The sequence below is a fragment of the Pelophylax lessonae genome (assembly GCF_965119305.1).
Source record: "Pelophylax lessonae genome assembly, chromosome: 9".
In the NCBI taxonomy this organism is placed as follows: domain Eukaryota; kingdom Metazoa; phylum Chordata; class Amphibia; order Anura; family Ranidae; genus Pelophylax; species Pelophylax lessonae.
In genome coordinates, this window is record NC_138776.1 from 232273024 (window position 1) to 232299601 (window position 26578).

At 46.8% G+C, this 26578-nt stretch overlaps 1 protein-coding gene and 1 pseudogene across 2 annotated transcripts; one reads left to right on the forward strand and one right to left on the reverse strand.

Annotated features, from left to right (window-relative positions):
• Positions 1-16414: 16414 nt before the first annotated feature.
• On the reverse strand, positions 16415-16806 carry LOC309564790 (histone H2A type 1-like; annotated as a pseudogene). The gene has a single exon. The product of its transcript is annotated as a histone H2A type 1-like (transcript).
• A 318-nt stretch (positions 16807-17124) lies between these two features.
• Positions 17125-17505, forward strand: LOC309564804 (histone H2B 1.1; the record flags this gene model as incomplete). Its single annotated transcript, XM_082269486.1, has 1 exon — positions 17125-17505. One exon carries the CDS (start codon positions 17125-17127, stop codon positions 17503-17505), a length of 381 nt encoding a protein of 126 aa, XP_082125612.1.
• Between the last annotated feature and the right edge of the window lie 9073 nt (positions 17506-26578).

Genomic DNA, 26578 nt, shown 5'->3' on the forward strand with positions numbered 1-26578 from the left:
AAGTTTCAAAAGGCGCGTGCATTTACGGCAAAGGACGCACCAGACTTGGTTGAGTGGGTCACTCAGCCTTCCTCTTCTGCACCCTCCTCATCCTCTCTATCTGCACCCTCTTCACGCTCTGCTGTGTGCACCCCCAAAGACACCACCACCACATACCCTCCATTTGAGTCACTGGAATTATTTTCCAATCCATCACAAGACGTTTGCGATGCACAGCCATTGTTGGCATTGGATCAGGAAGAGGAGGTAGCAACAGCCGCCACTCAGCAGTCTGACGACAGTACCCAGATCAGCCCAAGGAGGTTGGTCCCCGCTGTTGCTGCCTACTCAGAGATCTTGAATGTTAGTAGTGGGGAAGGTGACGTGGATGATGACGAGCCTATGGACATCACGTGGGAGTCCACAAGAGAGAAAGAGGAAGGGAGTTCAGAGGGGGAGACGGGCCGGCAGATAGGGAGGAGAGGCAGGCAGAATTTGCATTGCACAAGAGGTAGAAAGCAGACTGCAAATGTATCAGGAGTGAGCCATCAACCATGTACAGTCACATCTGGCATTAGCAGGACGCCGGCACATGGCTCCGCAGTGTGGGTTTTTTTTAATGTGTCCGTTGCTGACAACAGTGTTGTCATCTGCAGCCTTTGCAGTCCATGCATAAGTCGCGGTAAGCCCAACACTCACCTAGGGACCACCGCCTTAAGAAGGCACCTGAACTCCCATAACCGAGCCCAGTGGGAGCAACACCATCAGAACCCACAAAGCAACACTCCAGGCTCTCATCGTCCAGCCCCTTCTCCTTCTCATCTCTCCTCACATTTGCCCTCCACTCCCCCTTCCATGATGCCGTCATCACGTTGTTCTGGAAAAAGGCAGGCTTCTGTGGTCCAAATGTTGGAGCGGAAATAAATAATGATGCCGGATAACCCTCTTGCCCAACGTTTGACTGCTGGCTTGTCGGAACTGATAGCCCGCAAACTACTGCCATATCAACTGTGGGACTCGGAGGCCTTTTGTAAATTTGTGGCCATTGGAACAACACAATGGGAGGTCCCAAGCAGGAAATATTTCTCGCAAAAGGGCATTCCAGAGCTGTATGGCCATGTTCAGCGGCAAGTGAATATATCTCTGGCACACAGTGTTGGTGCCAAGATACATCTGACCACAGACACATGGTCTAACAATGGTCTGTCAGTTAAACCCATGTGAGCTAATTTTTGGAGCCTATACAGGCCAACACTTACTTCTGTATACTGTGCATGCCTACTGTACCTCTAGCCATCAAATACTAAGTTATTTGCTGTCAGTTCAAACCATGTGAGCTAATTTTTTTGGAGCCTATACAGGCCGACACTTACTTCTGTATACTGTGAATGCCTACTGTACCTCTAGCCATCAAATACTAAGTTCTTTGCTGTCAGTTAAACCCATGTGGGCTAATTTTTGGGGCCTTTTATGGCCGACACTTACTTCTTTTTTTTTTCCCAAACAGATTTTTATTGGTTTTAAACAGCAGATACAAGAAATGCATTCAAGGTGTCAAAAGACACAACAGAAAAAATAAATTTACATAAACAACAAGTAATACAAGGTATTGTTATTCGAGAGATATAGTCAGAAACAATTAACACTCATTTATCATTCCAAGTGATCCATGGTTCCCAGTGTTTGGTATGTGTCCTAAGAGAATGGGACTGTAATGCTAGTGATTTCTTAAATTCAAACGTGAGTGTCACTGAGGCTACAACCTCCAATAGGTTTGGTGCTTCTTTTTTTTTTCCATCTCCTAGTAATGGTGGCCCTAGCGGCCAGCAAAATGTGTGAAACAACCCATCTGACCTTACTAGGAAGCAGATCGATGGCCAGGGTATTGAGTGCCAAAGCCGGATTTAGCTTAATGGGCGATTGTGTTACAGAGGAGATGAGGCCAAAGACCTGGTTCCAGAAGCTTGTAAGGTTTTTACATGTCCACAAGATGTGGTATAAGTTGCCAACCTGGCCACACTCTCGCCAGCAGAGCGGGGAGTGTGCTGGGTAGAATTGAGACAGCCTATATGGTGTAAGGTACCAGCGGGAGAGAATTTTCTACGACAGTTCCCAGTGGTTGGTGCATTTCGACACCCCGTACGAGTGCCGGAAGGTGTGGGTCCACTGTTGTGGTGAGAAAGGTCGTTGGAGGTCGCCCTCCCACTTAATCATGGGATTTCATTTTTGAAAAGTTTTTTTTTTTGGCATGGAATATGTTATAGAAGAAGGTGATGCCTTTTATCGACCCAGGAGGGGTTGTGAGGAACTGGTATACTGGGTATGGAATAGTGATGGGTGCTGGTGGGTTTTTAGTCAGGAACGTGGAGATACGAGTGTAAGTCTATAGTTCCGAACGAGGGATTTGGTATTGTTGAGTGAGGGAAGTACATGGTTTCAGTCGATGTCGCTAAAGAGGTCGTCAATCCAGTGGATGTCACTGTCCTTCCATTTTAGGGTAGATAGACATGGGATCAAGATGTCTAGTAGTCGGATAGGTAGTCTTTGTTTACAATGGGCATCTCCTACATTTGTGTGTTTATGTAGTTCCCTCCAGGCTGCGATGGCAGCAGGGCTAGGTGGATGGCCCTGGGAAACCCTGCTGACAGAGTCCTCAAAAAGAAGAAGAGACTGCTGTATGGCTTGGGGCTCAGACTGCTTGCCTGATTTGCAAGGGGGTGAGGTGAAAGACAGTTGGACATTGGCTGCAGGTGCCAACTCTGACCTTTCTGCAGTAGACTGGGTGGGAGACAATGTGAAGGAACTGGAGGCACTGTCAGCAGCAAACCAATCTACTATCGCCTCTCTGTGTTCTGGCCTCATCACTTCTAGAGGCGTATGATGCCCTACCAAATACTGATGCAGGTTTTGTCGCCTACTAACACTTGAGGAAGGTGTTTCACTTGTGCGTGTAGCTGGCACAGATCGACTACGTCCTCTCCTTGCAACAGGAGCTCTACCAGCAGCACCACGACCCAGGCCACGGCCCCTATTTGACAGTCTCCTCATATTTCTGTAATTTATGATCTTGCCCTAGAAAGGTGTTTATTGAATAGCGGAACAAAACAACAACAGTATTGCACGGGTGTATCTGACAGTCAAATATGCAAACTATGCCGTAATTTAATTTTCTTACACTCCAAAAGGGTGTATATTGAATAGCGGAATAGGAAAAATGTTATAATACGGTGTATCTCACACGTACAAACACAGACTAGGCCCCGATTACAATTTTTTGTACCCTAAAGGCAGGATGAGGAAGAGGAGTAGGAGGAGTTGGGAACAGGAGGCAAACTGAAGCGCCCTGCAATCCTCGGCGGTAGAAGGAGATGCGCCAAACAAATTTAAAAAGGTGTATCTCACATGTACCGATACAGACTATCCCGCAATTTCATTTTTTACACTCAAACAGGGTGTATATTGAATAGCGGAATAGGACAAATTTTACAAAATGGTGTATCTCACACGTACAAACACCAACTAGGCCCCGATTACAATTTTTTGTACCCTAAAGGCAGGATGAGGAGTAGGAGGAGTTCGGAACAGGCAGGAGGCAGACTGAAGCACCCTCAAATCCTCGGCAGTATGAGATGCATCTCAAAAATTGGAAAGGTGTATCTCACACGTACCGACACAGACTATCCCGCAATTTAATTGTTTATACCCAAAGGTTTTGATTAAATAGCGGAATAGAAAATATGATCAAAAAAAGTGTATGTATCTCACACGTACAGAAGCACACTAGGCCCCAATTACTATTGTTTGTACTCCTAAAAGGCTGAATGAGGAGTAGGAGGAGTATGGAACAGGCAGCACCCTCAAATCTTCAGAAGTATGATATGAACCCCAAAAACTTGGAAAGGTGGATCTCACACGTACCAACACAAACTATCCCGCAATTTAATTGATCCCCAAAGGTTTTTATTGAATAGCGGAATAGGAAATATGATAAAAAAAAGTGTATGTATCTCACACGTACAGAAGCACACTAGGCCCCAATTACTATTGTTTGTACCCCTAAAAGGCTGAATGAGGAGTAGGAGGAGTATGGAACAGGCAGCACCCTCAAATCTTCAGAAGTATGAGATGAACCCCAAAAACCCCAAATATCATTCAGCTCTGCTTCAGGCCACAATTTAATTTTTTTTAACCCAAGGCTGTATATTGAATAGTGGAATAGAAAAAAGTGTATGATTTTTGAAACCACTCAATAATAGCACATGTGAACTGAACACAGCAGTGTATGATCAGTCAGCACAGCACAACTGAAGGAAAAATGCTGCACACAGTGACTGATAGAAAAATACTTTTCTCCCTCCTCCTCAGTGGGCAAAAAATATTGTGTTCACTGCACCCCAAAAAGATTGTGTTCACTGCACCCCAAAAAGATTGTGTTCACTGCAGCCCACACACAGCAAAATGGATGTGGACCACTGACACCTGCCTATCTCCTATCCCACCCACACAGCAATATCGATTGTAGTTTGTAGAACACACTGACCCTAAAATTCAGCAGACTCTCTCCCTAAAAGGATTGATAAGATGATGATCGTAGATCGGGTGACTGAAAACCCCACCCCACACAGCAATATCGATTGTAGTTTGTAGAACACACTGACCCTAAAAATCAGCAGCAGCCTCGCCCTAAAATGCCTACAACTCGCCCTGCCTAACACACTCCGACCTGTTCCTCAATTCTATCCAGACACACACTGACCCTAAAAATCAGCAGCAGCCTCACCCTAAAATGCCTACAACTCGCCCTGCCTAACACACTCCGACCTGTCCCTCAATTCTATGCGGACACAAATGAGTTTTGCCTGCCTGTCTGTCCCTAATCAGCAGCCAGCACTTATGTGTGCTCTGTCCCTGAACTAGTACACAGCAGAATGACGCCGCAGCGGCGCTGCCTCGAACTCATAAAGACTTGGTCACATGCTTCAGACGGCCAATCACAGCTACTAATACATTTGTAGGCATGGCTGGGATGGCTTAGGCACACCAGTTAAATGCTTGTTGATTGGCTGTTGAAAGCCCACCATGAAAAGCGTGCCAATGCATGCAAAACCCGGAAATAAAATGACCGAACACGGATTTTTACCCGAACATACAGTAAAGATTTTGGGTCCGTGTTCGGGTAACAAAAATCCAATTATTCGGTACGAACACGAAAAATACAGTCCGTGTTCGCTCAACCCTACATATGAGCTAATTTTTGGGGCCTATTCAGGTCAACACTTACTTCTGTATACTGTGACTGCCTACTGTACCTCCTGCCAGCAAATACTACGTTATTTGCTGTCAGTTCAACCCATGTGAGCTAATTTTTGGGGCCTATACAGGCCGACACTTCTGTATCCTGTGAAAGCCTAATGTACCTCTAGCCATCAAATACTAAGTTCTTTGCTGTCAGTTCAACCCATGTGAGCTAATTTTTGCAGCCTATACAGGTCGACACTTCTGTATACTGTGTGAATGCCTAATGTACCTCTAGCCATCAAATACTATGTTCTTTGCTGTCAGTTCAACCCATGTGAGCTAATTTTTGCAGCCTATACAGGCCGACACTTCTGTATACTGTCTGAATGCCTAATGTACCTCTAGCCATCAAATACTGGAAGCAGGCTACTACACCGCTTCCAGTTTATTGCGAATGGGGGCCTACATGCTCCATTGTTTTAAGAGGGATCCCCGTATAAAAGGCATAAAGGCAAAGGACCAGTACTGGGTGGCAACATACTTAGACCCCCGGTACAAACACAAAATGGTGGAAATGTTACCACAATCACAGAGGGCGGTCAGAATGCAGCACTTCCAGGCCTTGCTGAGGGAAATGCTGCATTCTGCTTTTCCGTGCGCTCGCAGAGGAATTTCCAGTTACAGAGAGACAGTTGCGGGTAGCAATCCAACAGCGCCTGCAAGAAGAGGGCAGTTTGAAGATGTCTTGGTCACTTCAGATATGAGATCCTTCTTTCAGCCGAACCATTGACAGCTGTACTCCGGATCCAGCATGAGGGAATGCCTAGACCGATAGGTGTCCGACTACATCGGGTTAACGGCCGATATGGACGCTCTGAGGAGTGATAATCCCCCGGACTACTGGGTGGGCCGGCTTGACCTCTGGCCAGAGCTTGCACAATTTGCAATGGAAATTTTGGCTTGCCCCCATCCAGTGTCCTGTCTGAAAGGACGTTCAGCGCAGCAGGGGGGGGTTGTGACCGATAAGCGCACGGATCTCTGAGGAATTCAACACGTGACCAGTAGACCATGTTTCATCGAAATTCCTCATGCCAGGCCACAAATATCCGCCAGACCGCCATCCACCCACAGCAATTCCTGGTCCTTGGCTTCGCTACAAACTTTGCTACACCCATGTGGGCTTTTTTTTGCAGCCTTTACAGGCTGACACTTACTTCAATATACTGTGAATGACTACTCTATCTCCAGCCAGCAAATACTATGTTCTTTGCTGTCAGTTCAACCCCTGTGAGCTAATTTTTGGAGCCTATACAGGCCGGCACTTACTTCTGTATACTGTGAATGCCTACTGTACCTCTAGTCATCAAATACTAAGTTCTTTGCTGTCAGTTAAACCCATGTGAGCTATTTTTTGGGGCCTATACAAGCCGACACTTACTTCTGTATCCTGTGAATGCCTACTGTACCTCTAGCCATCAAATACACTACGTTCATAGCTGTCATGTAAACCCATGTGGGCTAATTTTTGGGGCCAATACTGGCCGACACTTACTTCTGTATCCTGTGAATGCCTAATGTACCTTCAGCCACAGAATACTACTATCGTAGCTGTCAGGTAAATGCATGTGGGCTAATTTTTGGGGCCTGGAATGGCCGACACTTTCTTCTTTCTCCTGTGAATGCCTAATTTTTCAGACTGGAAATGAAAAACAATGGGTCTGTAAAGGTTCTGCCAAATTGTGGAATGGATGCGGACCCATTTTTTTTTTTTTTTGTTATAACCAAATTTTTATTGAATTTTTGCAAAAAGGTTAGATACAATTAGCATTAGCATTAGCATAATAAAGAATAGAACAATTATCACATTGGTCACAGCTATAAAACAAGAAACATGAACATAACAACAGGTCGAGTCAAGGCAATTCAGATGAACCTTGCCGGTGACATATGAGTGTGTTGAGCTTCCACCCTATGAGGGCCAAACATTAAGGTACACCGGGCTCTGACTACCCCACATGGGAACCAACTGTAGTCAGGGTACAACATGGGGAGTATTATAGGTTGGGGTCATCAATGATTAACTAGTGGTAGGTCAATACGCGGGGGAGCAACGAGAGAAGGAAACATGTACCGGCAGGGTTCCACAAAAGGAAAAAAAAAAACAAGAGGAAAAGAGGAAGATGTTCTGATTAGTAGGTGGACCTCTGATGCAAAAAAGTGTGGGAGTGTCCCCAGTCCGTGGGGGTGCATTGAATTCCCCAAGCAGAATAAATTTGGGATGATGTAGGTTATCTGGGGGGCGTATTACAGGAGACAGTTACATTGAGACTGGTGGAAGTTCATAGGTTAGCACTCCTATGATCAGATAGCCAGGGTGCCCAGTGTTCGTAGAAAGAGGTGGTGGTCATGTTGGCTTTAGCGAAGGCAAATTCAATTCGAGGATGATTGTTTAGCAATATAATGGTGTCCGCTAGTGTGGGGGGTTTTGGTGATTTCCAGGCTTTCGCCAATGCTAGGCGAGCTGCTATGAGGACATGGGTAGCCAGGACTCTGATGGGAGAGGGCCATGTTGGAATTGAGAGACCCAGGAGGAGATCCAGAGGGGAAAGTGGGGAGGAAATGTTGCATAGGGAGGAGAGAAATGCGGAGATGGAATCCCAGAAAGGTTTGATATGCGTGCAGTCCCACCATATATGTTGAAGTGAGCCTACGCCTTGACATCCCCGCCAGCATAACAGAGACGAGGTAGGATACATAGTTGCAAGCCTAGGGGGGGTAAAGTACCATTTATGGAAAAGTTTTTGTAAAGATTCCCAATGGGATATGCACCTTGAGGCTTTTAATGGTATGAGCAGTGCTCGGTGCCACACATGTGGGGGTGGGGAGCTGGGTACCATCGAAGACAAAAAGACCATAGATGAAGAGGATGCATTTTGTGTAGATTGTAAGAGCATAGTATATATGAGGGATATGCCCTTAACTGCAGGTTTGGGAGTGTTGTAGAATTTCATGATTGGATCCAATATGGAAGGTTCAGACGTCAGTTGGATTTTGGAGAGGAGTGAATGAATCCTTAGGTATGGGAAAAGGGAGTTGGGCGGCAAATCAAAGGAATTTTGAAGGTCACAGAAGGACTGTATGCCAAAGCTCGAGAGGATGTGGTTCAGGTTGTTTAGACCTTTGGCAGACCAGGTAAAGATGGGGAGGTCCGGGGATAGCAGCCCCAAAGCTGAGATAGGAAGGTGAGTGAGTATAGACCGTGGTAGTCCTTTCTCAGACTTAGTCGTGGCTAACCAAACCCTTGTCGCTGTATTGACAGATCCTAGATGATGGTGTTGGGGTTTAAAGTTAAGTAGCATAGCTGTGAGGAGGAGTTGTGGATCCACTCCTATAGCTGCGGTTTCAATGTGTTTCCACAATTTTGTTGAGTGTGGGGACCACCATTCTCTAATTTGATCCAATACGATCGCTCTATAGTATTGCTTAATGTCCGGGGCTCCCAAGCCTCCTCGAGAAACTGGGGTAAGGAGAAGTGACTTTTTTATCCAAGGCTTTTTGTGTTGCCAGATAAATGTGTTGATTAAACCTTGTAGCTTATAGATTTGAGAAGTCAAAAAAGGAAGTGGGATGGTTCGAAGGAAGTACAATATATGGGGAAGAAGGTACATTTTTGCTTGGGCGATCCGACCTGCCCATGAGACAGAAAGGTGGTCCAAGTCCTTGGAGAGTTGTGTCAGCCTTCCCACGAGGGTGTCAAAATTGTATTTTAGGATGTTGCGACTTGGGGAGGTCAGGATAATGCCCAGGTATGACAAAGACGCGTTAGCAGACCATTGGAATGAGGTAGTGGAAGAGATGGTGCGTGCCACGTCAGGAGCTATACCGATATTTAGCATAGTGGATTTAGAGTGATTTAGTTTGTACAGGGATATTGAACTGAACGTGTTTAATAAGTGGATAACTTACGACAGCGATTCTACAGGGTTAGTGAGTGTGAGGATGACATCGTCAGCGTATAGGCCTATTTTATGCTCCGTGTCTCCAATGACGACGCCGGAAATCGTTTGCGACGTTCTGATGGCTTGTGCCAAAGGTTCCATAACCATAGCAAAAATCAAGGGGGAGAGTGGGCATCCTTGGCGTGTGCCATTTGTTATTGGGAACGGGTCAGAGGTGATCCCGGAAGTCCAAACCCGTGCACTGGGAGAGGAGTACAGATTCATAATAGCAGTGAGAAAAGGGCCTGATAATCCGAATTTGGAGAGGACTTCCTCCATATATTTCCAGTGGACCCTGTCGAACGCCTTCTCCGCGTTCAGGGAAAGGAAGAGAGAAGGCGTCCGACAGTGCTCCGCGTGTTGGATAAGGTCGACGAGGCGGTGAGTGCCATCCGCCGCCTGCCTACCTGGTATAAAACCCACTTGATCTGGGTGAATGAGTTGGGGAAGGATTGTAGAGAGGGGTTGGGCTAGCAATTTCGCATATAGTTTTGTGTCCGTGTTCAACAGGGAGATCGGACGATAGTTGGCAGGACTGTCAGGGGATTTACCTGGTTTGGGGAATGTGACTATCAGGGCCTCTAATGATTCCTTAGGCATGTTGCCAGTGGAGACGTAGTGGTTGTATGCTTTGCAAAGATGTGGAGCGAGTTTGGGGGGCAAAGTGTTTATAATATTCATTAGAATATCCATCTGGGCCAGGAGCCTTGTGGAGGGGAAGAGATTTAATAGCCGCAAGAACTTCTGCTTGAGAGAATGGGGCAGATAAGGATTCCAATTGTGTAGGTGATACATGCGGGAGTTGGACAGAAGATAGGAAGTGGGAGATGTCAGCTAGCGAGGGGGGAGGGGATGGATCTTTATCTTTTAAGTTGTACAGTTGTGCATAAAAAGTGCTAAATTCATTAGCAATGTCCAGGGGGTTGCGCAGATGATTACCCGTGGAGTTCGTGAGGTATTGGATTTTGGTTTTGGCTGTCTGATGCTTGGACAGTTTGGCAAGGAAAGCGCCCGCTTTGTTGGCAGAGGTATAGAACTGCAGTTTAAGGCATTTAATGTATAGATCAAAGTTTTGGTGAAGGTGGGTACTTAGTTGGGAACGAGCAGATTTCAATTCTGCGTGTGTGATATCAGACACGTTTTGTCTGTGGATTTTTTCCAGGTCCCTAATACGAGTAAGAAGGGAATTTGTGGTGGCTGAGCGTTTTTTGCGTTCCTGGGACCCTAATTTGATGAACAACCCCCGTAGGAAGGCTTTATGCGCATTCCAGGTAATGGAATGAGCAGGTAAAGAGTCACCATTTAGTTCAAAAAAGGTCTCAATCTCGGATCGAATCTCGGATTCATATGTGGGGTTTGTAATTAGAGAGGAATTTAGCCTCCAAATGGTGTGTGGTGGCGAAGCACCCCTTTCTAAAATTTTGAGGGAAATCGGTGCGTGGTCCGACCACGTTATAGAACCAATAGTGGCTTCTGTGACCAATTGCAAGGTGTGTTTATCGGTCAGAAAGAGGTCAATTCGAGAGTAAGACTGTTGAGGGTGAGAGAAAAATGTGTAGTCCCGTTCATCACCATGTAAGCACCTCCAGGGTTCATACATGTCCTCATTTGTCAGAAGGGCAGCAAGGGCTGAGGGTCTGCGACTTATAGGGTTGGAAGTGTCTAAATTAATATCTACAATATCATTAAAATCGTCACAAAGAAGAATTGGATCTGATCTGAATGGTGCCAATTTGGCAAATAGGAGAGAGTAAAATTTATTTTGGGCTGTGTTGGGGGCGTACACATTTACTAGGGTCATCCGAGAGTGTCCAAAGGTAGCGGATAAAATTAAGTATCTACCTTCGGGGTCAATTTCACAATGGTGTAGTGCAAACGTGATGGAGTCTCGTATGCCGATCATTACCCCTCTTTTTTTCTTTGGGGCGTTGGCAAAGAAGCAGTGAGGGAATTGTTTGTGAGAGCATTTTGGAGGATTGGATTGTAGAAAGTGTGTTTCTTGTACACAAATAACATGTGCTTGAGAGGATAGGGCTTCCTTCCATAAGAGGTGTCTTTTAAATGGGGAATTGAGGCCCTTAGCATTGATAGAGGTGATATTGAGTGTCATGATGAGTTCTGTAGGTGGATACTAGTGAGTGGAAGAACGGGACCACAGGCTCCCGATCCCCTTGGAGAGGGAAACGGGAAGTATCAAACTGTAATACACGTAACAGTCAACAAACTAATAAACAAATAATATGAGATATCAAGAGATACTGCACAATAGTATCTATGCGGTAAGGGTAACAATTAATGACTAGACAATACCAAATTGGAGATATAAAGAGGCGCAAAACTGCCTCTAAGCCTGTGACTCAATGCAATAAACCAGTAAGAGGAAAATTGTAATAGCAAGAGTAAAAGAAAAATTGACAAGTGTGCTTGGCACACTATACCTCGAAGGTGTGGGTAGAGTGGTGATTCAACAACCACACCGGATCCAGTAGTGGCATGGAATACGTTGGAAGGGGAAGCCATTAGGTTTTGTTCCTGTCAGGAGAGGGACCTTGTTGAGAGGACGTATTAGGGTGAGACTTGCCATGGTGAGGGGTGAGAGGGGGAAGCGAGAGGAGACCCCAATTTGTCAGCTTCTTGTATTCATCTTTAGGTGACAGGATAGGGTCCATTTGTTGCTGGTAAGTTACCAGGAGTTTGGTAGGGAAACCCCATTTGTAGATTATTTTTCTTTCTTGAAGGATGGACGTGATAGGTGTGACAGCTTTACGCATCTCCATTGTGGCCGGTGACAAGTCGCTGAAGAGAGCCAAATCGGTGTATGGGGCCGGCAGGGGTTTCGACACCCTAGCTGTGTGGAGGATTTGTTCCTTCACATGGAAAAAAGTGAATTCTTGCCAGCACATCCCTGGGCACGTCAGCAGGAAGGTGAGAAGGTTTAGCGATGTGGTGGGCTCTGTCAATAAGCAAGTCGCGTGTATCCAAGCTTGGAAGGAGCACGGAGAACAAACGCTGTAGATACTGGGTCAGTTCATTAGGTTTAACAGATTCAGGAATATTTCTGAATTTTATATTATTACGCCTGGAGCGATCCTCCAGGTCTGCAAGTTTCAATTTGATGCGATGTAGCTCTTCTGCTTGGTAATCCTGAGTATCCAATACTTCATTGTGCGCTCTAACGTGCTCCTGAACAGTGTCTTCTAAGTTGTCAGTTCTGACCTCCAGGCAATCTATTCTGTCTTGAACTTGTGATAGGGATAATTGAAGCTCCCTGTGCAGATCTTTCTGGAAGGTGAGTAGCATGGATTTAATAGCAGCCTCTGACGCTGGATTATCTGAAGCGGGAAGTGCTGCCAAAGCTGGGGCTCTGTCGCTGTCTGTGTCTGCGGACCATAATTGCTTCTTAGGATGTGGGCCTTTATATGGAGATTGGGCAGGGGAGGAAGCGAGCCTCTTACCTCTGTCTGATGTGAGTCCCGACATGGTGATGTCAGGTGGCGCTGTAGTGTCCATCTCTCCAGCACTGATGGATGTGAGAGGGTCGCTCGATGGAGGCGATGCCTTGGGATGTTGCTCCTGGGTAGTGGAGGGAGTTGGAGACCGGCCGGTCTCGTTGTCGGCACCATGCTGTGGAGGCCGCATATTGGTGGCGTTGAAATAGTCAGTGAGGCGGCGAGGTGCAGGCGGTTTGTAACCGCGGTGCGGCATACCCTGACGCCTTGCCTGTGTGAGGGTGGTCAATGGGGTGATGTGCGACTTGGGGATGTGGCTTCAGGTTGCAGTGGATCCGGAACATGGAGCGGAGTGCCTGACTCACGCAATCATCATGGTCTGCGGCAGACCATGCACCCGTGTGAGAAGAGAGCTTAAATGTTGGACTAAAGTTACTACATCAATGTAATGTAGACATGAGCAAGAGATTAAAAAGCATAGATACAGCCGAGGAGAGTTAATGTCATTCTGGGGGGAGATCCTGCTATATCTTGCTGGTTGGAGACTGAGCCTGGATATGGTCAGGTGGTTGCAATGTACAGGGTAGGTAGTTGGATATACGTCACTGCAGCAGGTAGGATATAGTGCGGGCAAAGAGTCTGGATGCAGCTGCTGAGGTATAAGGTCAGTTGGGGTATAATGCTTACCCGGCGCCCGGCGTGTGGAGCACAGTGGTAGGAGAGGCCGCGGCTTCTAGGACAGCTAGGCCGCAACCTCAGGCGCCACTCTGCAGACGTATTTCGCATCCCAGAAGGTGGATGGCGGTCCCGGGGTGCCCAGGCAGGTGGAGGGAGTCTCCAGATTGCAGTTAGGGAGACCGTAGGAGCCCGGAGAGCCGCCGCTGGACCGGACGTCGGATCGCGGCGGCCGCTAGGAAAGGCCGCGGCTTCGGAGGTGATGTAGGCCCCGAATCCGGATCCCCGGATTATCGCCAGCGAGACTCCCAAGACTTGTACTGACCTGTACAGCGGGTCTCAGAGGATGTTCCTCGATGGTGTGGAGGCTGTGGATGGGGTTTGAGCGGTGGATGGCGATGGATTAGAAAGCTGGTTAGACAGAGCTCCCCTCCAAAGCGTCCAGCTTGCTCGGCTCGCCCTATGTTAATCGGATGCGGACCCATTTTACAGATGTGTGAATGGACCCTATATATATTAGACAATGTATTTACCAGCTGCTGTCAGTTCTGGCTGATTTATGAAAAAAAAAAATTGCTGTAAAAAAAAAAAATTAGGGCAACTTTTTCATTTGCAATACTTCTGTTATCACATTGTCCATGTGCTGGGGCTGTTTGTGTACAGTGAGTAAGTATTTTGTGGCTGCAAATATGACCTAAAGGTTTTTAAAGTTTGCCTCCCATTAAAGTCAATGGGGCCCGCCGCAAAATCGCGGTTCGCAAACTTTTGAGGAAATTTGCGGCTGACATTCATGAACGGCCCCGGCCGATGTTCGTCCATCTCTACAGGCACTCGCCAACCTCTCCCTACGCTGACAAAAAGCAGAACGTGAAATGGCCGCCAGCTCTGGTCTATTTATAAGGTAGGAGGCATCTCCATGTGCTAAAATGTTTCAATTGGCTGTCCCATTCCACCTGACAGGTGTGTCATGGGTCAAAGTTCTCCCCAATGTAAACTAATACAGTATGGCCACTGCGAACAACAACACCATATGTTCACAAAATTGTCAGGCTGCGAAAAAGCAAAATTTGCGCAAACCGACCGCTGGGCGAACTGCAAGGCCATCCATAGTCATGACATCACTTTCGGGTACTCGGTGCCAAATTCAAAAAAATTACAGCATTCAAAACGCAAACTTGGCATTTTGAATGCTTTTAAGCGCAGAGGAGGGGTTTAGGGTCTTTTAGACCCCCAGATCCCACCACAAGAGTACCTGTAAAAGAAAAATAAAACAATTTTTGTTTGTACGAAAATATCGGTCAATATCGGCCGATACTGATATGCGATGACCAAAATATTGTTTTCGGCAATAAAAAAAAACGATAACGGTCGATCACTAGTTTTAAGAACAAAATGTAATGAAATATATAATTTTTTAAACATTTTGTGTAGTTTGGTGCCTAAAAGTCCATAAGTTCACTGATCAATTTTGCTATTAAATTTGGGATGTGACACCTTTTTCGGCTCACATTCACAGCACCACCTTGTGAGGAGGCCTTTATTCCCTAGCTCCTTTAATACTAACAATTTAGGTTTTTAATCTGCTAATGAAGATCCATCTATAAATATGTATAATATGTATATATTAGTAAAGGTGCTAAACATGTCCAATGACTTCATTGGACAATTGTCTACTTCTAACTTCTATAAAGGACCGTGTGCTGTCCGAGGTGATATTGTGATCAGATTTGTGTGTAGCTGATACTTTGTACATATTTTGTGTCATTTACCTATCAGACAGCTTATGGCTTTATCTATGGACATCGATCTGCTGTTGATGATGGAAATAGATACAAATAGACAAAGATTTGGCTGGGCTAATTGAATAGATACAATGTTTCCTTTTTCTTGCTTCTCTCCTCCATTGTGTTGTGTGATACAAGCTCTGCGATCTTCCCAACGTGTGATTTGAGATAAAGTAACAATGTAAGGCGGGAGATTGTGGAGGATGTTTTATTGTAAGAATGTGTGAGTGCGGCATATACATGTTTAGGAGATCTGATTGTAGATTTCCTCACCTAAGATTGTGACCCGGGTGAGGGAACAACGTGCTATATATTTATTTATTTTTTAATATTTGTTTATATCGTATTTAATGTGAAGGAAGGATGTGATCTCCTTACAGGGACTGGCTGTCATTTTCCTCCATCCTTTGATCTCCAGAAGATATTCAGCAGAATTAGAGATCATTGAATATTAAATAGCAAACAAACATCCCCCATCTGAAAAGGAACACAGATCTCAGATCCCCCTTCACACTCCTTGGAGGAAAATATATATTTTTTTTAAACAAAAAAAAAATCTGATGGAGGCTCTGACTGATCTGTGTTGATGTTTCAGGTGGGGATGTTTGGTATATAATGAATAATTTCTGATCTGTAGAAGAAATGTAGTAAAAGTAAAGTATGGAGGACAATGAGGAGGAGTCTCTGTAAGAAGACATTGTTCTATAAATCTTTATAATAGGATAGAACTGGCAATGGCTGGAAGCACTGACACGTCTCATGATCGCCCATTGTGCTCCCCACCAAGGTGAAATCTTTAGATATCCAAATGTCCAATCAGATCTCCCAATGAATTTCCGCATATTTATAGTTAGGAAATGTTCTCAGTACAATTTCCCTGTATTAGAAGTGTGAATAAACAATCTGCGGTTTGGGGCATTTAAACCAATAATTGGCTGCTTGCCGTAGACACAATCGGGGATCTCTGTGCTCTCTATAGAGATGTGGGAGACTGAGAAAAGCTTTTGTGCTGCAGTATAAGGATGAGAGAGAAGGTAAAGGCGGACATCTAGATATATGATCTGTGCTACTCAGAATACATAAGAATTTATTTAGACCAGAAAATCGCACTAAAACATATTTGGGTTTATCGTATTTGATACATCTTCACCTAACCCAAAATAGAAGAAATAAATAAAATCAGTTTTGCACACCATTGAAATGAGAGTAGAGCTCTGCTGTGATGTATGTGGGTGGCTCTTAGAAGAGCCTTTGTGTTTGGTGAGGGGGTGATATGGGGAGTTGTTGGCGATTACTTGGCTTTGGCAGCCTTGTGGCTCTCGGTCTTCTTGGGCAGCAGCACGGCCTGGATGTTGGGCAGGACTCCTCCCTGGGCGATGGTGACGCCCCCGAGCAGCTTGTTGAGCTCCTCGTCGTTGCGGACGGCGAGCTGGAGGTGTCGGGGGATGATGCGGGTCTTCTTGTTGTCGCGGGCGGCGTTACCGGCCAGCTCGAGGATTTCAGCGGTAAGATACTCGAGGACAGCGGCGAGATAGACGGGAGCTCCGGCCCCGACCCGCTCGGCATAGTTGCCCTTCCTGAGCAGGCGGTGAACACGACCGACTGGGAACTGCAGACCAGCCCGGGATGATCGGGTCTTGGCCTTAGCCCGAACCTTTCCCCTTGTTTACCGCGGCCAGACATTGTGAGATGAGAGAGTCGTCAGACGAAGATACCAAATTCCTGCCCCTTCCTTTTATTTATACAGTCACTGCTCTGACGTCACATTCTGTGATTGGTTACATTTGAAGCCACCCAATAGCGTTCTGACTTGTTTCTATACCAATCGGTAAACAAGGAAGGAAATCATTCCACCCCTCCCCATCACATGACTGAATCCTCCAATAGAAGAGTGAGGAGGAGGAGCAGTGATTTGCATAGGACGCCTATAAAAGCAGCACATGAGGGCGGATCCAGCTCACAGTCACTGCACACAGCGGAGAGAACACATTAACCCTTATCATGCCTGAACCAGCCAAGTCCGCCCCGGCGCCCAAGAAGGGTTCCAAGAAAGCCGTGACCAAGAGCCAGAAGAAGGACGGCAAGAAGCGGAGGAAGAGCAGGAAGGAGAGTTATGCCATCTACGTCTACAAGGTGCTCAAGCAGGTCCACCCCGACACCGGCATCTCCTCCAAGGCCATGAGCATCATGAACTCCTTCGTCAATGACATCTTCGAGCGCATCGCCGGCGAAGCTTCCCGCCTGGCTCATTACAACAAGCGCTCCACCATCACCTCCCGGGAGATACAGACCGCTGTCCGCCTCCTCCTGCCCGGAGAGCTGGCCAAGCACGCCGTCTCCGAGGGCACCAAGGCCGTCACCAAGTACACCAGCGCCAAGTAATCTCCCCATCATCCCAACAACACACAAAGGCTCTTCTAAGAGCCACCCACAGACATCACAGCAGAGCTCTACTCTGATCTTCATGTGTTTTGTTATTTAGGAAGTTAATTAATTTTTAGAAAATAGAAAACTTTTCTCTTTAAATTATCTTTAGATAAGTACTGTAGATCGCCTAGACTGGGAGGGGAATGGATCGAACCTTCCTTCTATTCCCATCCTGATTCTAGATTTATTGCGGAGATCATCTCCACTTTCTGCCTCTATACATTCCCTATTCATCGCCTCGTACTGCACACATACCCGACTGTTCTACCACGAATCACCACGAGGCGGCAGAGCTGAATAAACATCTATATGCCGCACTCACACATTCTTACAATAAAACATCCTCCACAATCTCTCGCCTTACATTGTTACTTTATCTCAAATCACACGTTGGGAAGATCGCGGAGCTTTTATCCCACAACACAATGGGGGAGAGAAACAAGAAAAATGAAACATTTATCTATTCAATCAGCCCAGCCAAATCTTTGTCTATTTGTATCTATTTCCATCATCAACAGCAGATCGATGTCCATAGATAAAGCCATAAGCTGCCTGATAGGTAAATGACACAAAATATGTACAAAGTATCAGTTACATACAAATCTGATCACGATATCACCTCGGATAGCACACAGTCCTTTATAGAATAAGACAATTCTCCAATGAAGTCATTGGACAGCCTGCCATTACAAGGAGGGGGAGGGGACTTCCCCACATTCTACGCTAAAAAAATCTAATAAATTACAGCATATAAAACCGCCAAACGTGGCGTTTTGAATGTTTCCAAGCGCAGAGGAGGGGTTTGGGGTCTTTTAGACCTCCAGATCCCTCCACAAGAGTACCTGTAAAAAAATAATAATAATATATATATATATATATATGTATATATATATATATATATATTTTTTTTAATTTTAATGTACGAAAATATCGGTTGATATTTACCGATATGCGATGACCAAACTATCGGTATCGGCAATAAAAAAAAAAAAAAAAAACTAACGGTCGATCACTAGTTTTAAGAACAAAATGTAATAACAGGTATAATTTTTAAGACATTTTGTGTAGTTTGGTGCCTAAAAAGTCCATAAGAGTTCACTGATCAATTTTGCTATTACATTTGGGATGTGGCACCTTTTTATGCTCGCATTCACAGCACCACCCTGTGAGGAGGCCTTTATTCCCTAGCTCCTTTATTACTAACACTTTAAGTTTTTTTTTTTTTTTTAATAAAATTTTATTGAGGAATTTCAAAATACAGAAAGATAATGCAACAATCAGCCTTCAAACGGCATAATAACAGAAATAATAGAATATTAACCGCCCCCAGGACGGTAGCATCACATCAGTATCATAGCACATGAAATCAGCAAACAATTTTGAAAAGAAAAGTTTAGAAAACGAAATTTGAGGGGGAGGGGGGGGGGGTAGAAGAGGGAAAGGAAAAAAAAAAAAGGGGGGGGGAGAAGAGCATACATCAAAGTACGATCTAGGGCAACATACATGCGGGCAGCCAGATGACAATGATAAATTTAATTTAAGTTACTTAATGGAGCAGAAGGTAGAGGAGGGTACGTTCTCAGGAGTTGAGGTAAGTAACCAGTGTGATAGACCGGACGGTCATGAAGATCCAGTTGTTCCTGAGGCGACATCACTGAAAGGATAAAAGCGTTCCATCGGTGCATGAAACGTGTGAGGGATTTTGGATTTCCGTCTTCCACATTTAGTCTCTCATTGTACAAAAGTAATAGTAGCGTGTGTTTGAGGTGCGAAGTTTTTGGGCACACAGGGGATATCCAGTGTTTGAGAATGCATCTCCTAGCTGCCAAAAGGCATAGTAAAATCCAGTCATTATGTGGAGTGAGTTGTTCCGGAGGTCTTGAGAGGATTTGGGGGTCCCAATATCCAAAGAGTAAGAGGAAGGGGTCCTTAGGGATAGACAGCTGGGTTATTCCGTAAATAAAGGTAAGAACAAGGTCCCAGAAGGAAGAAATGGCGGAACATTGCCAAAAGCGGTGGGCTAAAGTTGGGCGTGGGAGCTTACAAAGGGGACAGGACGGTCCTTGCTTGTTGTGGGGGTCCGTGGTAAAAGGATAATAGGCACGGTGGAAAATCCGCATTTGCGTCTCCCTCCAGAGTTCATTCGTGGTTAAGCGGAGAGTCATATTAAGGCCTGCCCGTAGTCTGGGCAACAGATCAATGTGAGGAAAGGGTTTGCCCCAATTAGCAACTGACATTTCTGTAAGGGGGGGCGATGATTCTAGCAAGAGAGGTTTGTACATGGCCGATATGGTGTTCAGCCTATCCGCGAGAAAGGTGTCTAATATGGATGAAGAAAATCGTTGCATGGCATTCCTGCACGACATGTGGATGAAGTGCACACATTGCCTGTAACAAAAGTGGTGAGATGTTGGCAGGGAATAGGTGCGAGCAATGGCGGAGAAGGCCAGAGGGGTGCCCGTATGAACATCACATAAGTCCTTAAAATGGGTGATACCACGTTGCCTCCAGAGAGTATATGTTCCTGAATCAAGGCCCGGCTGGAACATAGGATTGCCTTGTATAGGGAGATAGCGTGAGATGGAGATAGGTAGATGGAGGAGTTTCCTGATTTCCCTCCAGGCAATAGCGGTGTCTCGAAGCAAGATATTATGTTGTAATTGGGGGGGTAAGGATTTCCATTTGCTGTGGAGCAATGCTGGCAGTGAGTATGGGAATACCATGGAGGCCTCCAGAGGATAAGAGGAATAACGTTGAGATTGAGTGATCCAATCAACACATATGCGTAACAGGCATGATAAGTTATACAAACGTATATTTGGGAGACCAATGCCCCCCTCTTTCCTTGGGAGATGCAGTTTGTTTTGGGAAATTCTTGGGCGTTTACCTCTCCAGATGAATTGTGAGATGGAGGTATTTAAAATCTTAATGTCCTTATGCTTCAGCAGAAGGGGGAGAGTCTGCATCGGATAAAGCAATTTGGCGAAGCTAACCATCTTGAGGAGATGGCATCTCCCAATGAAAGAGAGAGGCAGATTCATCCAGCTGCCCAATTCCTGAACAATTTTCAAAATTAGAGGAGGATAGTTAAGGGAGTAGAGGGAGGAAGGAGATTTGCCTATTTTTATACCTAGGTATGTGATATGTGTTTTTGCCACTTGGAATATAGAGGAGGAGAGCCAGTGACGGGAGGAACTAGCAGAGAGTGGTAGTATTTCACTTTTTTTAAAATTAATGCGTAAACCAGAGCACTGTTTAAACTGATCAAAAATAGACTGTATGATGGGCATATCGGAAGCGGGATCAGATGTAAAAATAAGAACGTCATCAGCGAATAGCGCCGTACGTATGTCATGGGCGCCCACCTTGACCCCGTGTAATGGTGCATGATTCGCTAGGTGTCGGGATAAGGGTTCCAGGGCCAGGTTAAAGAGAAGTGGTGACAATGGGCAGCCCTGCCTAGTCCCTTTGTAAAGGTTGAACTCCCCCGTGAGGAGGCCCGCCACCACCAATCTGGCCGATGGGGATGTATACATAGCCTTTATGAAATGGGAAAAAGCCCCAGAGAAGCCCATAGCGGCCAGAACCATAGACAACCAGGGAAAGCCAACATTATCGAAGGCTTTCTCGGCGTCCAGGGTGATGATGGCAAGGTCCTCCCCAGGGTGGAGGCGTGCCTGTTCCAATACGACAAGCACTTTACGGATGTTGAGCAAGGCGGTTCTGCCCTTTACAAAACCCGATTGGGCCGGGTGAACGAGTGAAGGCAATATATTCGCCAATCTGGTGGCTACGATTTTGGACAAAATTTTCACGTCTAAATTCAGAAGTGAAATCGGGCGATATGCCCCAGGGTCAAGGGGGTCCTTTCCTTTCTTTGCCAATAGCTTGATTAATGCTTGGTTCCCTGTTGGGAGATAATCACCCCCGTCCCAGATGTGTGTGTATACCCGGTGGAGAGTAGGGATAAGTTCTTCCTGGAAGGACTTGTAAAATTCACCCGTGTAGCCGTCAGGGCCGGGGGCTTTATTAGGAGCAAGGTGACGAATGGTGTTACATATTTCCTCAGTGGTGATGGGGGCGTTCAAATCCTCAAGTTGGGGTTTGGTCAAAGTGGGCAACTTGGTGCGGTTTAAAAAGGTTTGAGCTGTAGGTACGTCCATGGGATCCTTGGCATAAAGTGAGGAGTAGTATTCCAGCATTACTTCGCTAATCCTTTGTGGGGTATGTTCTATCTCGCCGCAGGAATTACGTAGAGCCACTATGTGGGTGGGGCGGTATGGGGGTTTACATAACCGGGATAAGAGTTTACCTGCCTTATTTCCGAATTTATGTAGATTGGCTGCAAAACGGTTATATTTAATTAATTCTAGGGTTGTGGTCCAGGAGTCGAAAGCACGTTTCGCTTCCTGCCATTCGGTTTTAGCAGTGGGGGAGGCTTGAGCAAGTAGAGATCTCTGAGCCGCTGCCAAACGGAGACTCGCCGATCGATAACGACTCATGGATTGTCTCTTGAAAGAGCTTGCATATGAGATAATTTTTCCTCTGAGAAAAGCCTTGCCGGCTTCCCAGAACAAATGAGGGTTGTCCGTTGAGAGGGAATTGGCCTCGGAGTATTCCTGCCATGCTTCCGCTAGGAAGACATGGAAATCCTTGTTTTTAGACAGATAAGAGGGGAATCTCCAGATGTTTGGGACTTTGGGGGCGTCAGGAAGTTCCAAGGAGACAGAGAGTGGCGCATGGTCAGACACTGCAATGTCATGAATGGTAGGGAGGGTCAGAAAAGGGGCCATGTCGTCAGTACAGAATAGATAATCGATTCTCGTGAACACATTATGAGGTGGGGAGAAGAAAGTAAATTCCCTGTCTACCGGATGATGCAGTCTCCAGATGTCAGTAAGGTGCAGGGAGTCTATGGTAGTGGCCAGAAGAGTTTGAGCCGCGTCCGTGGGGTAAGTGGGCGAGGGACGCACGGTAGATCGATCGTCAGCAGAGTGCATGACAGCATTAAAATCTCCGCCTATCAGGTGAGGGAGTTGAGGGAGAGCGAGAATGTGAGTAGTGAGGGTGTCATAAAAGGACTTTGTGGGAGAATTTGGGGCGTATACATTAGTAATTAGTACTTCTTTTGTGCCGATACAGATATGAATCGAGCAAAGCCGGCCCTGTGTATCAGTGGACGTGGACAAAACCTTATATGATAATCTTTTATTGATTAGGATGATAACCCCAGCTTTACGGCCCGGTGCAGCGGAGCCTAGTACCTCGCCCACCCAGAGCTTCCGAAGGCGGTGGAAGTCCGAGGAGGCGAGGTGAGTCTCCTGCAAAAGGGCGATGTCGGTGTCTAGTCTGCGGAGATGTCGCAGGATCTTCATGCGCTTGATGGGGGACCTAAGTCCCTTCACATTCCAGGATATCACGTGCATAACAGGGTGAGAGGATGATGACGGTGGGGTGGAGACAGAAAAGGGGTCATGCTACCGACTAACAGAATATGTAGGTATACGATGCCCGATAGTGTTCTGGGAGAGATCATGATGTTGTTGTGCAGAGAGCTAGTGTCCAGCATGTTGTAGATAGGTAGGGGTAGGAGGAGGTATGAAGGGTGCAGAAGAAGGGTGGAAACATAACATACAAAACATAAGCGTAACAACTTCTCTTTTTTCCGCATGGGGTCACAATCTGAAGGCCCCCCGCTCACAACGGCCTACGCAGGCATGCAAAAGATCGCCCCAAAATATGCCAGCGGGCCATAAAGCCTTGGACAGGGGGAGATATCATGCGTCCCGGGCAGGATGTAGCGAGCAGCAGAGCCCTTGACCCCGGGGAGAAAAGGTGCAATACAGGAGTATGGTAACTTGGATCGGTAAGGAGTGCGCTGGAGGCTGGAACAACCAAACATAAACCAAACATAATGGTGAAGTACATTAGGATGAGCGAGCATGTACCAGCGGTGAGAGTTCAAGGGAGTTAAACCCCCAAGCGGTAGAACTAGTCGCTGTCAAAATGCAAAAAGAAAAATACCTTACGTACTGGTAGTGAACATCAAATCACTAAAATTGGTGAAGTGAGGAAGCAGGAGGAGTTCAACGAAACCTGTTGCGGTGCGACGGACCGGAGAAGCGTTGTCGTTTCGGTGAGTCTTTGCGGGGGCTCCGTTGTTCCAGAGATCTCGAGAGAGTTGGTGGCCTGGCGGTGGATGGTTGGGCTTCCGGATGGATGGAGCGTAAGTAGGTTTCAGCCTCAGAGGGGTCTTGAAAAGATAGTTGTTCGCCAGCGGTGGATTTCAACCGGAGGATGGCAGGGTAAGCCAAAGTGAACTTGATCTGCAGTTGGTATAGCTGTGAGCAAATCTGCTGGAAAGCCTTTCGTCGTTTGGAAACATCAATGGAGTAATCAGCAAACAGCAAGATTTTCACCCCATCAACTAAGAGAGATTTGGTTTGCCTGTACTTTTGCAGGATCAGATTCTTATCAGCATAGTTCAGAAACTTTGCAATGATGGGTCTGGGGTTTGTGCGGTCGCTTGAATGAGCCCCTATGCGATGAGCTCTTTCCACCACATGGACACCAGGCAAACCAAGCGCTTCTGGGATTCGACGGGAGCAGAAGTCAGAAAGCTCCGTGGCCGGAAGAGATTCGGGGACCCCCACAAAGCGGAGATTACTGCGCCTGGCGCGATTCTCCAGATCTTCCAGTTTTTGGGAGAGAAAGGCATTAGTTTTATCCTGTAGCTGTTCCTGGGCCAGCAAGTGGTATATCTCATCCTCTAAGCTAGATATACGGTGCTCTGCCTCATTGAGCCTGGTGGCATGCTCACCCAGCTCCTTTTTGATCAGCAGCATGCCAGCTTGCACTGCTTTCTCCACCGTGCTCTGGATGGTAGGGGAGAGCAGGGTGGCAACAGCCTGAGCTATCCGCTCAGTGAGCCCGGGGTCCGGGTAAGGAAGTGGAGAGGAGGAGGGGACGCCTACCTCCATAGCAGGCTCTGCGGCCTCCGCTGCGGGCTGAGGAGAGGGCCCGGGAGGGATGGATGGCGGATCCTGAGGTGGCCGCGGACCTGGTTTTTCCAGAAAACGATCCATCGTAGCGGTGGTGGATCGAGCGGACCGTGCGGATGTCCCCGTGAGATATCTGTGCGGGCGTGCGGCAGGTTTTGTAGCCGGGTGCGGGAGCTATAGTGGAGTGTGACTACTCCATGCGGCGCCGGAACCGGAAGTTCACTAACACTTTAAGTTTTTAATCTGCTAATGATGATTCATCTATAAATGTGTATATATTAGTAAAGGTGCTCCTTCTGGACGATAGGAAGATTCAGATGCATTATCCCGCTAAACTCGACATTGTAGAAGTTCTATTCATAGATCTGCTCATCTTCTTCCAAATCACATCCCTTGTGTCGCTTTTCAGGTTCCAAATATTTCTTCCAAACCGGTTAAATTCTCGATGATTACTGACACAAGTCTGGCGCCAAGTAATCCGAATCAATTATTTTCTATTTGCAAATCCAACAGATCTTCCCAGAGCCTAAGAAGGAGCCGGACATACATGTTTAGGAGATCTGATCGTATATTTATACACCTAAGATTGTGATCCGGTTGGGGGGACGATGTGCTATAATGACACCCAGGGCCGGTACAAGGGGTGGGCGGCAGGGTCGGCTGCCCTGGGCGTCGTTAGCATGGGAGGTGGAGGGGGCGCTGCCAAGAGTGTTTCTGTGGCTATTAGTTGAGAGGAGAGAGCGGGATGTACTCTCTCTCTCTCTCTTCTCGCCAGGCTTCACACTGACTCCTATCACTGTAGCGGTCGTCAGATCGGGACTTCGGCTTTTCCTTCTCATCTTCATATGTCAGAGCGGAGGAGGAGCCTAGGAGAAGACATTTCCTAAACCTTTGCACGGACAGCTGGGCTAGCGGAGAGATGCGGCTTCAGAAGGGGAAGAAGATTGCGGCTCAGGAATGACACTGGATGTCAGATCGGGACTATACAGAGTTTGTTACCCGCCCCCTTTCCACATTTTTTGCTGGGAGGAGAGGGGATAACAAACTCTGTATAGTCCCGATCTGACATCCAGTGTCATTCCTGAGCCGCAATCTTCTCCCCTTCTGCAGCCGCATCTCTCCGTGCAAAGCTTGAGGAATTGTCTTCTCCTAGGCTCCTCCTCCGCTCTGACATATGAAGATGAGAAGGAGCCAGTCAGAAGAGGAGGATCACAGATTGATGTGCCGCGCTGTATCTGAGGTCTGGAGGAAAGGGTGAACTGTCTGCACCGGGGGCACAAATCTTATCCTGTCACCTCTCAAATTCCACCATCTCAGCACAATCCCCCCCCCCCTTCTCACATATCGATCCCACCATGAAGTAATCATCTCCTCCCCACCCCTCCTAGTACAAATTCTCTTATTCCCCCCCCCCAGGACAATCCCCCCAAAAGTATTTGTACTAGGAGGGGTGGGGAGAAGATGATTACTTCTAGGTGGGATCGATATGGGGGGGGGGGGGGGGATGTGCTGGGATGGGGAATTTGAGAGATGACAAGATAAGATTTCTTCTAGCAGGGAAATTGGGGGGAGGGTGCTGGGGGGGGGGGGGTGAGGATTTGTGCCAGGAGGGGGGACTTGGGGATTGTCTTTGAAGAGATTATTGGGATGGGGTGGGGGGATTTGTGCCAGAACAGGAAGTCTTGGGGCTGTTAAAAAGGGGTATTTTGGGGGGGGGGTTGTGCCAGTAGGAATGATGGGGGGATTTGTGCTAGGGGGAAATTAAGACTTGTTCTAGAAGGGGAACATTTGGGGGGTACTAGGAGGGTGATTTAGGGAGATGGGGGGGGAGGATTTGTGCCAGGAGGGGGGGACTTATGCGGTGGGGTTGGGGGAAGAGGATTTGTGCCAGGAGGGGGGATATGTGCTGGGTAGATGGGGGAAGAGGGTTTGTGCTAGGAGGGGGGATTTGTGCTGCTGGGATGGGGGGGGGAGAGGATTTGTGCCAGGAGGGGGGATTTTTGCTGTGTGGATGGAGGGAAGAGAAT